This window comes from Bactrocera tryoni, chromosome 4 (assembly GCF_016617805.1).
Source record: "Bactrocera tryoni isolate S06 chromosome 4, CSIRO_BtryS06_freeze2, whole genome shotgun sequence".
In the NCBI taxonomy this organism is placed as follows: domain Eukaryota; kingdom Metazoa; phylum Arthropoda; class Insecta; order Diptera; family Tephritidae; genus Bactrocera; species Bactrocera tryoni.
In genome coordinates, this window is record NC_052502.1 from 65,552,240 (window position 1) to 65,569,233 (window position 16,994).

Consider the following 16,994-nt stretch of genomic DNA (forward strand, 5'->3'; position numbering starts at 1 on the left):
GCAGCAGCCGCACGCTTTGCTTTTATTTATACATTTCGCTAATGTTGGCTAAGTATGCTATGCGCGCTGCGGGTAACACGGGTCGTATGAGTAACCTAAGCAGCATGAAATGCTACACACTTGGCATTTACATGCTTACATATCCATATGCAACTGTTAATATATATGTATTATATGTACATATATAAGTATATATATGTATGCTGTCGCTTTTTGCTCTTGCCCCAATGTTTGTAGCATGGCTAGCGGCTGTGTTGCAGGTGTTTGAGCGCCGTCTTCTCTTCAAATATGCGCCAAACAAATCATTCTCCATTTTGCTTTGCGATTTTTTTTGCTTTCTTGTTGTTGTTCGGGTTGTTTATTGTCTCCCGGCACATTTGTTGTGGCGTAAATTTTTGTTTACATTCTTTTGATTTCGCTAGCTTGCGGTGCTTACCGGTTTCCGCTTCGCAAGCGACTTCTGCTTCAATGTTATTTTTCGCCTTCATGCTTTGAGTGGATACTTTTTTGTGCACTTATGGGCGCACATACTTAGATATGTATATACATATGTATGTAAAATAATATGTAAGTTTATTTTCTTTTTTTCTTTGAGATTTCTCATATTTTTTGTTGCAGGCATGCCTGGAATTTTTAATACATTTTTGTTTGACTACACAATTTTTGATTTTCAACAGTCGTAATGCGACTCTCGGTGTTTAAGTATACATACAATCATACATTCATAGATACTTACATATGTACATAGGTATTGTATATAGATCTTTTCTGCAAAGGTATTTGTATCTCTTGATGCATGCATCTGCTGAGCGCAACATTGGCACGTAGCTGGTTTTAACCGCTCATTAGCGGCAGATTTCATTATTTGTAATGAATTAAAATAAAAACAAGTGCCCCGAAGCACTAACACATTTTTATAGCAAAGTTGTAAAAAGATCCTTCTTCTTGATTTTGATCGCTCAGTTTGTATGGCAGCTGTATGCTACAGTGATCCAAACTGAACAATTTCTTCGGAGCTTGCATTATTGCCTTAGGCACTAACTCTTGTAAGATTTCATAAAGATATCTCGCAAAATGAAAAATGTTTCCATATAACACTTGATTCCAATCGTTCAGTTCGTGTGGCAGTTATAAGCTATGGTGGCTGGATATCGGCGGGTCCGACAAGTATGCAGCCGCTTGGAAAGTAATGAACGTACGCAAAGTTTCAGATCGTTAAAAACAAAAAATGTGGGCTTAAGGGGTCGTCTCAGTGTGACCCTCCGAAAAATCACTGATTTCCGCAATTTTTTTTTTTTTTTGTTGAAATTAACTAATCGGTTTTTCTTTTTATATATAAATACATTCATGGTGAATACAAAATGATTTTTTGAAGTGACACGTAAAAAAAGCTCCGGTACGATGTCCATGATTGCGGACGCAATTTTGATCTAAAACAAAAAGTGATTTGTTTGAAATTAGACAAAATGTCGGCGGTTGGAAGAAAAAGTATTGAATTTGGCCATTTTTTCGACAGTTTTTCGTAGAAAAAATAAGAAGATTTAAAAACAAAAAAGCTTCCATAAAAAATTTTCACACTGAGACGATCCCCTAATTCGCGTATATACCTAAAATTCCTTTTTTTTGTGGTAAATTTCTTTTATTCAATTTAACATTAAAGAAAAATATAAAATTTCAATGTTTTTCAATGAAAAATATTTAATATTTTAAATATATACAGACAAATTCAACCAGTGCATACATTTAGGCGCAAAATAAGAGATATATTTTAGTGCCGATTCAATAATAAAATAATTTAAATCAATATTGAATAATTAAAATTTCGCTATTTAAATCTCATCCACTAAAAGTGACAACGCACATAAATTAAATTCCATTAAAAGGAAATATACAAAAAGACTCCTCTCCCCCAAAAAGTGTGCATAGCACAACATTTATCATAAATAAACGCGGCTGACATTGCCAGCTGCAATGAATGACAGTCAGAAATTTTCGGCAGAGAAGGGTTCCACAGCGCGCAGATCGCATTTCATTGTCACACCATTTATTTTACACTTTTATATTTTGGTGGAAGATTTTTTTTTTTTTAATTTTCTGAGTACAAGTGTAAGTTCCCGCTCTTTCTACGTAAAAAAATGCCATGTACGACTTTTCAATTTCGTTTGCATTTTTTATTTTATTTTTTTTTTGTTTTTTGTTGCATCAAAATTTAAACTGCCGCACTTGAAAATGAAAAATGGTCACTCCAAATAAATAAAAGGGTGCTTGCGAGTTGAAAGCCGTAAGGGTGCTTGGCGTTATCTGCAAAAAAAAAAAGAAATCAGAACCAAAAAACATCAAAGTGCTGTGACATTTTGTGCGGCAGGCGAGATGATTGAATAACGGTATGCGTGCTATAAGGAAATTAAAGCATTAATTTGAAACAAAACTTAAAAGCGTACAAAATTATATAAATTCTAGAAAAGTAATCAGTGCACTGGTTTTCTTTAGTGTGAAAACAGCAACGTTAATACATAGAACTCCTCTTTTTCAGCTGAGTAAATAAAAAAACCATTAAAAATCCTGACTTGGTAGTCAAATGTCACTTCAAGCTTTTTGCGATCTGCTTCCTTTGCGTAAATTTTACTTTGCTTGTTAGACTTGTTGTTGCATTTGTCATTGGCAACAGCTGCTCTAACATAACGGCGTTAATGACAAGCTATTCATGACTTTTCTCAGCCTTTTTCTGCGCTTTCAACTTCTCTCACTCAATCTCTTCTCTTTTGCTTTCCAAACCTCTGCCAAATTCAGAAAATTTAATTGTGTAGATTTTTCTTTCTTTGCACTGAAAGTGCCTGTTGAAATGAGCAATACCGCTTGCCAAAAATCGTCTAGCACTACTTGTAAATGCTGTTCATTCTACCTATTATTCTTACAATTGTCACTTAACTGTCAAACATAAGTATCTATGGCGTATTATACTCTTCCAACCTTTTTTTTGACCATAAAGTCATTTTAACTCTCTTTTGAAAATATTTAAAAATTGTATAATGTACTTAAATTATGCGAGAAATCATATTCCAAAGCTATAGAGCAACTTGAGGGTTACTCTTTCATAAGGTTCATTTGGAACTTTTTTGAAGAAAATGAAATTTAAATTATTCTTCTTTACTAAATCGAGTTTAATGTTTTAAACACTTCAACTTGGTGTTTTTAAGTTCAAAGATATTAAAAAAGTGCCGTTTACAAAAATTATTCCCTAAACTCTCCAATAAACTCGAGTTTATCCTAAAAACTTTGCAATCAATTCGAGTTTATACCTCAAACACTCCAATAAACTCGATTCTATCCTTTAGCCTCTCCAATAAACTCGAGTTTATTTCACAGACTTTCCAATAAACTCGAGTTTACACCTCAAGCATTCCAATAAACTCCAGTTTAACCCTCAAACTAAAAGATAAAATGTACTTTTCAACATTTTATTTATTTTGAAGTTTATATGTAATTTAGGTGGCTATCTGAAAGTCATTATGATCACCTCGATCAAATTTGATCAAAACTCGATGGCTTTTCCCTAAGCCCCTTAAAAATTGTGTTTAACATGAGTTAAAGAATCTCTTTTGTTGACTAAACTCAGCGTTTTCCAGAAGTGTTTAACTTTAGGCACCTCAAAGTTTAATAACTCGATTTTAGCCCTTAAATCATAACCCCAGCCGATACAAATTATTTCATAATATTTTATAAACTCGCATAGGAAATGTCGTTAACTTGGTCTGCACCGCAGATGTAGTACCCTTTACAATTGAATTTTTTATGACATCAGAGGGTAAATAAAGATCTTTACCTTAATCGATTTGGATCGAAGAGAAAAGGCCATTTGCAGAATTTTAGATAGACATTTCAAGAACTGAGAGACTAGTTCGGATACCTCTATATACGGACAGACGCAACAACTTTTATATGTATGTGTATATACTTTAAAGAGTTTCCGACGTTTTCTTAAAAACTTCGTGTCTAACTTAATATACCTTATTAGGGATATAATAAAATTATCGAAAATGTGTTTCAAGTCAGGGGAAATTCGGCAAATTTATAGAAAAAACTTCCCGCCATCCTTTATGTTTTTCCTTTTCCTTTATAACTTTTTTATGTTTTACTGTTCGATATAGCGTATATTTATAGGCGGTTTAGATATGCTAGAATTATACATACAACAATCAGGGAAAACATTATCTAATGTTTTTTAAGCAATCATAATAATATTATAAATTCGATTGTAAGTTTGTTTGTTACGCTTTCACGCAAAAACTACTTAACCGATCTTCATGAAACTTTGTACATATACTCTTGAAGGTATTAGAAGTAACATAGGGTACTTTATATTAAAAAAAAATTTCGAAAGATAAAAAAATTGTTTGTCAAAAAATCGTCAAATTTAGCTACTTCCACGCCATCTGCACGGCAAAATAACCATTTTGCCAATGTGGTTAGGTCTGATATGATTGTCTACAGGTAGCAGGTGTGCATTTAGAAAACCCGTGCTTCTCTCATGCTCAACTTTATATAGCCTGTTCACGTGTATCTAATGCGACGGAAAAACTTATAAGTTTATCTACATAAATATCCTAGATTAGTACTTTATTTATATTATATTTTATTTTTTTAAATTGTTACAATTCAAAATTATTAGTTTTTGTTACGGCGAAATATATTTTAACATTTGTTGTTGCATTTCAATACGCATATTTTAAGGTGTTAAAACTTCATTGTCTGTAGTAATTTTTAAAAATTGTTGGGTTCAGCCAAGCAATAACATTTAGTTATCATATTGACTCATTTCTATTATTATACCCTTACCCTTTATCACTCCTACCTATTTAATGGCTCCACTGCGGGCGAAGCCGCGTGTAAAAAGCTAGTATCTTCATAAATGGTAATGAAATCAATCAATTTGATAAACACAAAAAAGTTGAAGCTTTTGTAGTAAATATTTTTCAAATATACAATTTTCTAATATTAGCACCACCAAACATTTAAGCTCATATTTTAACAATATTTTATTGCGCTAAAATTGGATTTTATCACACACTTTTATTGTATATACAACCCTCTTATCCCATTAGAATTACATAAAATCCCACTTAACTTCAACATATCCACAATTTTCGTACACTTTCCCGCTATTCAACCCAACTCACGCACTTCTCCTTTCTTTCCTTCCAGTCACGTACATCTCTGGTCTCCAGTTCGGATGGTGGCATTTTGGCCGAAGGCGAAACCTCAAGCGAAACATCACGCGGCACCGACGAATGCCCGCCCTGTGACTTGAGCCTGATGGAGCGTCTGCTGCTGACACATCCAGTATGGTTTCTAACCGGCATACAGCGCTCCGGTGCGGTACATTTTCTACAAGGCAAGGAGGAGGGGGTAAGTAAAAACAAAAACAAAAACCCATAATCATATATCGTCAAACAAAGCAAATATGTGCGCTGCGCTTTAATATTGAAGCGAAAAACGAAAAGTATTGCAGCTCAAACAATTTTTAATTAGCCAAATACTTTCGTGTCTGAGGGGAGTTCAAACAGTGCGCCGCTGGCAAAAAATTGCAAAGACTCAAACTACAAAACAAAAAACTGTTTAAAAAGCATTGAGATAATGTCAAAGCAGCGCCGGCTGCTGCATTTGTCGTTAAAGCGCCGCTAAAGCCCACAAAAGCTCCCAACTGACGTTTGCACAAATAATTTCTGTGTGGCTGGCGAATTTTGTTGCAAATTTATTAGCAAACTGTCAGGCAAACAAAGGCAAATATTGCCGGCTGAAAGCACAAAGGCAAATTAGTTTATGCGGCTTTGTTGGGCGAAAATATATTTTATGAACTTATTTCAAAGCGGCGGTGATAAGCGCACACACAAAGCTGGTAGAGACATCGGCAACGCCAATGACTAGCGCAATATTTACCACAACAAAAACATGATCGGCTGTCATTGGCAGGAAGTGTCGCACAAAGCCTTTGTCTTAAATAGGATTTAAATATTTATAAAATTTTGCCAACAAATTCTAGCCATCTGCCGTGTGTCACCGCCTCTATTTAGCTTATCTAAAAACGATTTTAAAAGTATCCAGTTTAATCCAATACGAGAGAATATATTGACACTTCCCTGAAAAGTTGTTCTTGTCTCACAATTTGGATATGCCAGTTTAAGTGATTTATAATAAAAGTCAGTTGTGTGGTTTATGCCAGTTTGTGCATGAAAATCTGTACTTCAGTGATTTTTACCCATTTCATTGTAAATTTTCAGCTTTTTGTGATTTATACCACTTTATTATATTTGGTTATGTAAAAGTCAGTTGTGTGGTTTATGCCAGTTTGTGTATAAAAATCTGTACTTCAGTGATTTTTATCCATTTCATTGTAAAATTTCAGCTTTTTGTGATTTATACCAGTTTATTATATTTGGTTATGATAGCTTAAGTAGTTTATAATATTTAGTTTTATTTGGTTATGCTGGCTTAAATTTGTTATACCAGTTTATTATATTTGGTTGCGTTAGTTTAGTGTTTTATACCAGTTCCTTACATTTTATTGTGCTAATTCTGCTGATTAATACCATTTTATATGTGAAAATGTAATTTTTGCTGGTTTATACCAGTTAAATTCAAAAATGTCAGCCACTTTAAATTTCTGTAAACGTCATTGTAGCTTAAAATAGTTATTTTATTTTAATATGTCAACAGTTGATGATGCCTGTAGCTTTATACCAGTTGTTTTTGTTAAGCTATGCTAGCTTGGTGATTTATACCAATTGATCTATTTAATTATGAGAGAATTTCTGATTTATACTAATTGTTTACATAGGATTATGACAATGCATATGGTTTATACCAGTTGTTAATTTTGGATTATAACAGTGTTTATGGTTTATACCAGTTTTTTATAATTGATTTTTTTTTTCTTTTTTTACACCAGTCTTAGCGATTTGTGCGAATTCTGTGTTCGATTCAATATGAGAATGTATGACTAAAATAGGCTCCATTTCACTTAACACCAGAAAATTTGTGGAATTGCATTCTAAACAATAAAAGTAGTGAGTCATTTTCATAAATTGGTTCATAAGCAAAAGGTTAAGGAGGAAATATTATTGTTCATAAATACAGAAATTGAAAATTTTTTAAATAAGTAAATGTTCAATATATGTATATCAAAAATTTTAAAAAGGAATATCTAAGTATGCTCAAAATATTTTTTTTTTTACCAAAATGCCTTAAAAAGTTTCATTATACCAGTATGGAGAACTGTGAAATGAATCATTTTCGATCCCAATTTAAATAATAAGATTTTAATACAGAAATTGTTGCATGCTTTGCAAACTTACGGACATGTATGTAGGTACATACATATATATAACGAATAGTATAATAGCGCAATATTTTCGAAGCGTTAATATTTTATTTAATTAAAGAGCTTAAGGTAATTAATTTGAGCAATTTTTCATGCAGTATTTGGCATAGTCAATGAATGCACACATCCAATACATAAATCAAATGTATACAAGTATTTATTTGCAGCTTTGTTTTGGCAGGAAATTTGCACGCAATTTGCAGAAATATTTGCACAAATTACAATCAATTAACTAAGCAGAAAAAACATCAAATATCAGCCAAAAAAATGTGCAACCATTTAGAATGAGGGCTAGAAAATAATGTGTGCATGGATACATGTATTAATTATATACACATAAAAAACATATACATTTATATCGAGAGATGTGAATATATGAAAAAATGTTAAGCCCTGTAGGAAAATTCTGAACTTGTGAAACACTTCTTTTGAGGTTGGAGAATGGAAAAAAAATCTCTTTTAATTTTAACATTATTTCTATATGTCGATAAAGCACTCGCAGACAATTTTACGCAAATAATATTGTTCATAATTCGTACCTGAATGACCTAAGAACAATCTAAACTTACGACATTCCTGTGTTCAACCTCTAATTCGATGAATCTTAAAGTATTATACGAACTAAGTCTAAGTGCTCAGAAATTCGCAAAATGTAATGTAGCTTTATAGAGTTGCTAGAGATTCACTCTACTGAATTAAGCAAGAGAAATTTGATATTATCAAAAAAAAAAATTCTTCGAAAAATTAAATGCAAAATTAAGAAATATTTTTTCGAAAAATCTCAGAAATTTTTCTATGGTAATTTCAACTATTTACAATTGCCAAAAACGCGTTGAAGGCATGATATTAATTAGGTGGTTGTACTTGTATATACATACATATTTTTAAAACTCATCAAACAATTCTGAAACTAAGGAGAATACGTTTTTCTAAAAGCGGCGAAAGTAAGAATAATTTTGTATAATTAATTTAAATAAAAGCATAAGAAAGAATTAATACAAATAAAAAGAGTGTAACTAAAAAAAGGAATTTAAAAATTTAATTAAGTAATTATTTAATAATTAAGTACACAATTGATTAAATAATTAATTACTTAATGAAATAAACAATTAAAATAAATAGAAAATAATTAGATAAATAACTTAATAATTAAGTACTCAATTGATTACCTGATTAATTACTTAATTAAGCAAAAAATTTGTAATCTATTGAGTATTTAATTATCAAGTACTTACTTTATTAATTAAATAACTTAAAAATTAAGTACTCAACTGATTACTACCTAATTAATTACTTAATTAAGCAAAAAAAATTAATCTATTGAGTACTTAATTATCAAGTAATTACTTTATTCATTAAATAACTTAAGAATTAAGTACTCAATTGATTACCTAATTAATTACTTAATTAAGCAAAAAATTTGTAATCTATTGAGTACTTAATTATCAAGTAATTACTTTATTAATTTTTTAATTAATTAAATTTTTTAAATTACATTTTTTATTTTATTAATTCTTTTTTGCTCTTTTTAATTTTAATTCTTTATAAAAATATTCTTCTTAATTACCATAGTTAGAGATTACAATTTAAATTAATTTTTTTTTAAACGAAAAGTCCTCACTGAATATCAATTTCAAATATTTTATATCAACAAAATTAAGAATTTTATTGAAGAAAGGCCTACAGTTACATACATATGTACAATCGTACCTGTCAGCAGAGTTAATACTATGGATGCTAATTGATTGCATACGCCCAGCACATGCCACAAATACATTTTTGTTGTTTGTTACAACACATGCAATGGTATTCGAAGGCAGGTCTACGACTACATTGCTTTGGACACAAACAAAAAACCGTTTATAGTGAGTAAAATAAAAATCTATGTATGACGATATACATGTGTATATGAAAATACACACACATACAAACACAAATGCATAATTCTGTACTTTTACACATACATATTAACATACATTCGTCAGCGGAAATTCATGTCCACATCAGCAGAAAAACCGAAACAAAAGCTCGTTTCTCCTCATTGTTTGCGAAATTTTGTTGCTGCAACATTGTTGTCGACAACAACAAACCGCAATAAGCAAACAACAACGACTGTAATTATCACTGTGGCAACACTGATTGCGCCTTTTGTCATTGTTTGGCCGTCCAATGGCTCAATGAAGCAAATGAATCCAATATTACACACACATACATACCTAGGCATATTAATTTATATGCATCAATGTATTGTTAAATATGCGTGGGGGAGTGGCAGGTTGTATGTCAGCGTCATGACATGCCCATTACTTTTGTGGGCAGCGATTTAATTGTCGTGCCGATAGACAGGATATTTCATTAAACACATTCTGCCTTGCAATGGGTGGGTTTAGCAATGGAATGTTGTATATACATACATATGTATATGGGGTATTCCATATCAAATCGACCGCTTTTGAACGCGACTCCATTAGATTTTGCTGAAACTTATCCATCCTTTTCTACCCTTTGAAAAACATTTTTGAGATTCTTTTCAAAATTTTTTGTCCAACTTCAAAAAAGTTATGAATTTAAAAAAAAAATGGCTTTTTTATTTTAAAAAAATTGTCGAATCTTTAAAGATATAATTTTTGAATTTTTTAAATTTTTGAATATTTTAAAATAATTTTTGAAATCCTTAAATATGTGTATCACTTTTGAATTTATTCATGTGTCAAAGTAAGTTATTTTGATTTTCAATATAAGCTACCAATGACAATATTTATCGATAACTAAAAATCATTATCGATAAATAAAATAAATCGATATTTGGTTTCTATTTGCAAAATGAGTTTTGGCGGTTGAAATATATTATCTAAAAGTAATTAAATTATTAGCTTATTATCGATAGAAAAAGTCGTAATCGATAAATAATTAGCTTTAGATGGAATATTCATCGATAAATAAAATAAATCGTTAATATGTTTAAATTTGCAAAATGAGCTTTGACGGGGGAATTCTACATAATTTGCTTTAGATAAAATCGTTATCGATAAATGAAATAAATTGATATTTTTTTCTAAATGAGCTTTAAGGAGTGAATTATATTATCTAACATTAATTAAGACATTATCTGCAAGCTAAATAAAGTAATCAAATACTTTGCTTGCCAATATACAATTATAACGATATTTTTTTTCGATAGCTAAAATAAGTAACGATAGGCGATATATTGCCTTGGTTTCTAACAAAAATTAGTAGGTAAAGCAACTGGTCAATCTATCTAAACAATTATTTCAATGCAAAAATAGTTCTTGAAGTCGAGTAATTACCTAATTATTGTTTCAAGAAAAACCACTTAAGCAACATAATCACCTGCAACGCTAAAATTCGGTTATTGAATAATAAGTTTTTGACTGTGTCCTATGCAAAATATTCTGCTATTTTTACCGATTGAAAGGTTAACATCTCACTTGCCTCAAATTCAGAAAGAGGAAACTTTCATATTTGGCTATTAATTGTTTTAGAGATACGTTCATGCGCTATTTCAAATATTTCTCGTAATGTCTCAACTCTGCCTCGAATTCGTGTGAATAATTATAATAAAAGCTTTTGTGAGTTTCTTCAAAGTTATTTCTCAAAGCAGTGTTAACTATAATCTGTTCAATCTGTAATTATTCTGTTGTCAATTCACAGATTTCTAAACATTGCTGTTTCTCAAGTCTATCTTAACAAAGGATCGTATATTCTCATACGTAGAATTATCACATGTTTATCCCGTAAAGTTCTTTTCCCTCTTCCTTAATTGGATTATCAGAAAAACTTCTTTTTTTTTCATTTTCAGAGAAACAGGTAGTCCACCATACACAATATATAAATAAAATTCCTTTTTCACTGAGCTTTTCTAAGGATGAGCTGTTAGCTTCTTTAAACTTTTCAAGCTACTGACATATGATATTGGATAAAAATTTATGGACTTTAACTCTATCAAAGGATTAGCAAGTAATATCCAAGAGAATTTTCTACCTTCTTAATTTTTACGAAGGTTTAATTTACTGTTTTCATAGTTTATTCTCTGCTTATTGGGCAGATAGCAATATTAAGCCCTCCAGTTAAACTAACTAACCTCCATAGCATACTCTTGGGCACTCCGCCGGTATTATAAAAACTTAAATTTCAATTAGCATGTCCACAGCAATCCCACACCACCGCACATATAACAACTAATTACGCAGACATTTAGCATTGTTTTCTTTTTTAAATCGCTGCATATGCTTAAGAGCTGCCGCAGTAATAATTAAAAACTGAGCACAAAAGTATGCAAAGAAAAAATGACCGGCTACTAAACGGCTGGAGTATGTGTATGGATGACGGCTTTACAAAGGAGTATACTAGGCTGCAAATGTCATGCCTCATTAGACTGACCAGACGCTCGAACCACTGCCACTATTTAACGGTTATATGCGGCACAAAAGCAACAGTAACGTTGTTGCAAAACACAGCCAAAGTGGCATGAGGAATTAAAACGGGAAACAAAGATTTTTTCCAACTTGATTACTTTGCCATCGAAGAATGAAGTATGTGTGGCATGTAATGCGGGGTTTCCCCGTGTACTTGCTACAAAAGAAACGTAAAAAATATTATGCTGAAAGCGCACAGGCTGGCCATTTAACTAGGAAAACAAGCGTAGAGAAAAGAAAAGTTGTTGACTCATACATATTTATCAACTAAACGCCGCTTAATGAAAGTTTTTACCCATTCCACCACCTCCCTGTGTGGACTGAGATGGCCTGCAGCCAACTAGCGCGCAGTGTGTGGCATGAAAAGAATGCGCACGGCAAATCAAAACATTTCATTTAAACGATAAAGTATTTGATAATTAAAAATCAATCATTGACGGTTGTTTGTTGTTGCTGCAGCTGTCTATATGCCCGTTTGTTATTGCTATTGTAGCGCGACCGTTAAGCGGCAGCATGTGGCATGTGTCTGCTTGCAACCCCAACGAACAGATAACAAACTCCGGCGCGCACAGCACACCCCACGCACACCAACAACCCGAGCGCGCTTTGAATGATGCAGACATTGGATCATTGCCTCGGCACAGTCATACATCAATACTCGAAGTATGTGGGTGAAGCGCTCCCATGCAATATGCAAAATCTATGCGCGCGTACGCGCAATTAAGTACCCCCACACGCACACTGCACCAACATTTTAGCGAGGGTGTGGGCGCGGCATCATAGTCAACATAGTCCATAGCGACGAGACGCGTTCGTTTGACAGCCATCAATGCCGGCTGTACCTTGCGTCGCGCCGTAGTTGCGTTGCGGTAATTGCGCTTGCAGCAGTGGCAGCAGCGGTCATGGCAACGTCAACAAACACTGCAAACGGAGAACAACAACAATTAGGCTTTTGTTTTCATATTGTCTGCCTGATTTGCCGGCCGTCCAGCGCGCCAGCAGCCATCAAACGCCATCAATCATAATGGACAGCATGTGTTGGTGTGGCGCGCGTAAAAAACACCAACAACATCATAAATACCTACAATAAATACATGGCAACCTGAGCGCTTAACAAACATCATCGGAAAAAATTTTGTTGATTTTTTCTTGCAACTTGTTTTAGCGTGCAAAAAGTTAACGGTTTGTTATGCACAGCAGACGCAACCAGATATTAAGAGGCCACAAACTTCGCTCGCTGGCATGAGGCGCACACACTCGGCTACTCGAGTGTTAAATTTTTTTTTTTTGTTGCAAGTGGCACCTTTCCCGCCATTCGCCATGGTAGCTGCTGGCCACTGCACCGCGTAATGTCGTAATTAGTGGCAGCTGGTGCTTACAGCATCGTTTTCGTCTTCTTCAGCGCCTCGCATTCGGCCACAAGTGCTAATGCATGGCGCTATGATCATTAGTGTTGCGTGTTGCACACACCTGAATGATTGTCGTGACCAATGATTTTTAGTGAAAAATCTATTTTATGGCAATTAAATCAATATTTGTTAAATTAACTGTAATTATTAAGTAATATGTCTAAAATCTGTCAAGCAAACTTTGTTGTAACGGATGTATAATAACTGTGATTTGCTAATTTACTTTTGGTTAGCCCACTAGGCTTGGAGGTTTGGTGCATGGTTTTGTCTGAAGTTTATATTCACAACACTTTCTGCACGATCGTTCGATTTCTGTTTATGTCGTCGGACCGTACTTCCAATTCATTCCATAATAATGACCAAACAACTGTTAGTTCTTGACGAAGATCGAAGAGAATTACCAGTGTTTGATCATTAATAAACTTTTAATTCCGCAACTCTTACTTTTGATATTCTTCTTATTCTTAATTGACGTAGACAACGCTTGCGCCGTTATAGCCGAGTTTACAACAGCGCGCTTGTCGTTCTTCCTTTTCGCTGTTTGGCGGTAATTGGAGAATCCAACCTGGTCCTTTCAACGGAGATCTTCCTCCTCCTTTGCTTCCCATGAGGGGTTTTGCGTCGAATACTTTCAGAACTGAAGTGCTTTTATCCATTCGGACGACTTGTTCTAGCCAGCGTATCTGCTGCCTCTTAATTCGCTGAACTATGTCAATGTCGTCGTATATCTCGTTCAGCTCATGGACTATGGTATTCCCCCTTGCCAATGCGCAATGGACGATAAATCTCACGCAGACTTTTCTCTCGAAAGCTCGTATCACCGACTCGTCAGATGTTGTCATCGTCCATACCTCTGCACCATATAGCAGGATGGAGATGATGAGAGACTTGTACAATTTGGTCTTTGTTCGTCGAAAGAGGACTTTACTCCTCAATTTTCTACTCATTCCGAAGTAGCACCTATTGGCAAGAGTAATTCTGTGTTGGATTTCGAGCCTTACGTTGTTGTTGGTGTTAATGCTGGTTCCAAGATAGACAAAATTACGACTTCGAAGTTATGACTGTCAACAGTTTCGTCGGAGCCAGGTAGCGAGTGCGACGACTGTTGGTATGATGAAGGAGACATTTCGTCTTGTCCTCGTTCACAACCAGACCCATTTGCTTCACTTCCTTATCAAGCAGATAAGCAAAATATATATCATCGGCGTACGCTAGCAGCTGTACACTCTTGAAGAAGTACCTTCTCTATTCAGATCGGCACCACGAATTATTTTCTGCAGTAGTACGAGGTATGACAATTAAGTAATGAGACTGATTCCATAAAAACCGTATATTTGAAAATTATTCTAAAACTCTGCCATCCCCTTCAATGTAGTCCCCTTGGGCAGCTATACAGCGATTCCAGCGCGTTTTCCATGCTTCGTAACATTTCTGGAACGCTTCGACTGGGATGTCCGCGAGTACCCTCGTCACGGCCGCCTGCATGTCCGTAATCGACTCAAAATGGGTTTCTTTGATCACCGATTTTGTTTTAAGAAACAAAAAAAGTCACAGGGTGACATGTCGGGCGAATAAGGCGGCTGTTGCAACACGGCGATCTCTTTAGAGGCCAAATACTGGGACACGCTGAAGGCGGTGTGGCACGGCGCGTTGTCGTAATGAAGGATCCAGTTTCGAGCGATGTCTGGGCGCACCCTGTTGACTCGTTTTCGCAATCTTTCAAGTACTTGGCAATAGTAGACTCGATTCACAGTTTTCCCCTGTGGAACGAATTCTTTGTGGACGATTCCACGGCTATCAAAAAAGGCAATAATCATCGTTTTCACCTTCGACTTGCTCATGCGAGCTTTTTTCGGGCGGGGGTGCGCGGAGACCATCATTGTAAGCCTGGGCACGACCAAGAGCACTATCACCATACACTCTTACAATTTTAGCATACGTTTCCGAAGCTGTTTCGCCCAATCTGGCGCAAAATTTTATCGCGAAGCGTTGCTCTTGATTTAGTTTTTCCATTTTCGTGACGAGCACTACAAACACACGTCTACTCAACTTGACGCAGCAGGCGAACTAAACAAGCTAGAGCGATGGTACATATATCAATGGAGAGGGAAGGGATGCCGGAAAAAGAGACAGGGAATTTCAAGGTCACAGATTTACCACAAGCGCGGCAATAAAATCATTACTTAGTTGTCAAACCTCGTAGATTGAAGAAATCACACCATAGGAAGTCGCCTTGTTTGAAACCTCGTTTGGTATACAAAAGCTCGGAGATGTCTTCCCCGATCCTGACGGAGCTTTTGGTATATAGATTATATAAACCCAAATGATCTTAAATCTGTATTTGTTGCTCAATACTGACGACGCACTCATTTTTTTGAGGTTTTATAACCTCGATTGATCTTAAATCCATATGTGGTACTTAGTATTGTTCCAGAAAGTGAGAGAGTAAACCGACAACTCACGCTGAATAAGTAGACACAATAACCATTCAATCTAAAAGGATGTTTCACGTCTTTTACCTAAACTTCATCATCATCATCAACCACCGATTTGAGCTTATATTCACACATACTATATTTCACAGACTCGAATATTTTTCATATTTTTAAATTTATTCAAAATATTTTCTGGAAATAAGTTAGGCAACTTCACTTTCAAAAGAAAATAAAAAGAAGTGACACTTAAATGCCAGCACTCGCGAAATCCGCTTAGCTTAATAAAACGAAAGTGCAATTCAAAAATTACAAGTACACAAAAAAATAAAAGCTTAACCGAATAAAAACTCCAAATTGCACGCTAAACGACCAAAATAGCGCCGGACCAAAGCGGGTACCACACCACCCAGCACAATTGCGGTCGCCACTTGAGATCACATGGGAGCTGTGAGAACGTTTCAATTTCGCAGACAATGCAAGGCGCTGTTGTTGGGCGAGTGCGTGGAGCACAGCGCAGCACATTGGCGCAAAATGGCGCTTATTGGCCGCTTAACTGACGACGCCACCGACAATTGGCGGTACAAATGTGCTATGCCACGCAGTTGGAAACCGAAAACAACGAACAGACAATTGCTTCAGCAGCGCGCTATTTGAAAGCTTAACGGAAAGCTGTCGAATCCTCTACATGTTCGGTTACGAGTTTCAGCAGCGACCATCTTTTGTGGCGAATACATGATGAAGTCATGAAGTGTCCCGTTGTGTGCATTATACGCTTGTACGAGTATTTAAGCTTTTTCTGGCATTAGCGTTTTTATTATATTTTTTCATCTCTTTTTGGAATTGTCCGTGCACATTAACATCTTAAATAAAATAAAATAAATAAGATATGAGCTTTTTATTATCGCTTCATGTAGTGCTTACTATGCAGGATTTCGCTGCTGCCGCGCCACAGCTAATGAGTCAAAAGTGGAGGAATGTAACAGAGATGCTGGGATATTAGCCTATTAAAGTTTAAAATTAAATTATTTTTTAAAGTTTGGCAAGAATTGTATTTGAATTCACGAAACAATCAAAAAATTGAGCAAACAGACATTAGACATTTTATAAGACTAACAGCACGTCCTTGGAATTAAATGGATCACTTTTCAAACTTATTTACTCTATGAGTAGATCTAACCAAAATCGAATAATAGAATATTGCACCTAAAATCTCAATCCTTTTGAATAGAATATAGCAAGAAAAGTTGTAAATACTTTCCAATCCGAACACTGACTAGAGACTAAGAACGCTTGAACGGAGTAATAGGATAGCGTTCTTCTTAAAGCTGTAGAGTAA

At 34.6% G+C, this 16,994-nt stretch overlaps 1 protein-coding gene across 2 annotated transcripts in view; it reads left to right on the forward strand.

Moving 5' to 3' along the window:
- Positions 1–16,994, forward strand: part of LOC120773381 (protein sprint) — a 389,939-nt gene that overhangs the window by 314,132 nt on the left and 58,813 nt on the right. For both annotated transcript variants that reach the window (XM_040102210.1, XM_040102209.1), the window contains exon 4: positions 5,203–5,406. In XM_040102210.1, the coding sequence (XP_039958144.1) occupies positions 5,203–5,406 (204 nt within the window). The remainder of the gene's footprint in view (positions 1–5,202; positions 5,407–16,994) is intronic.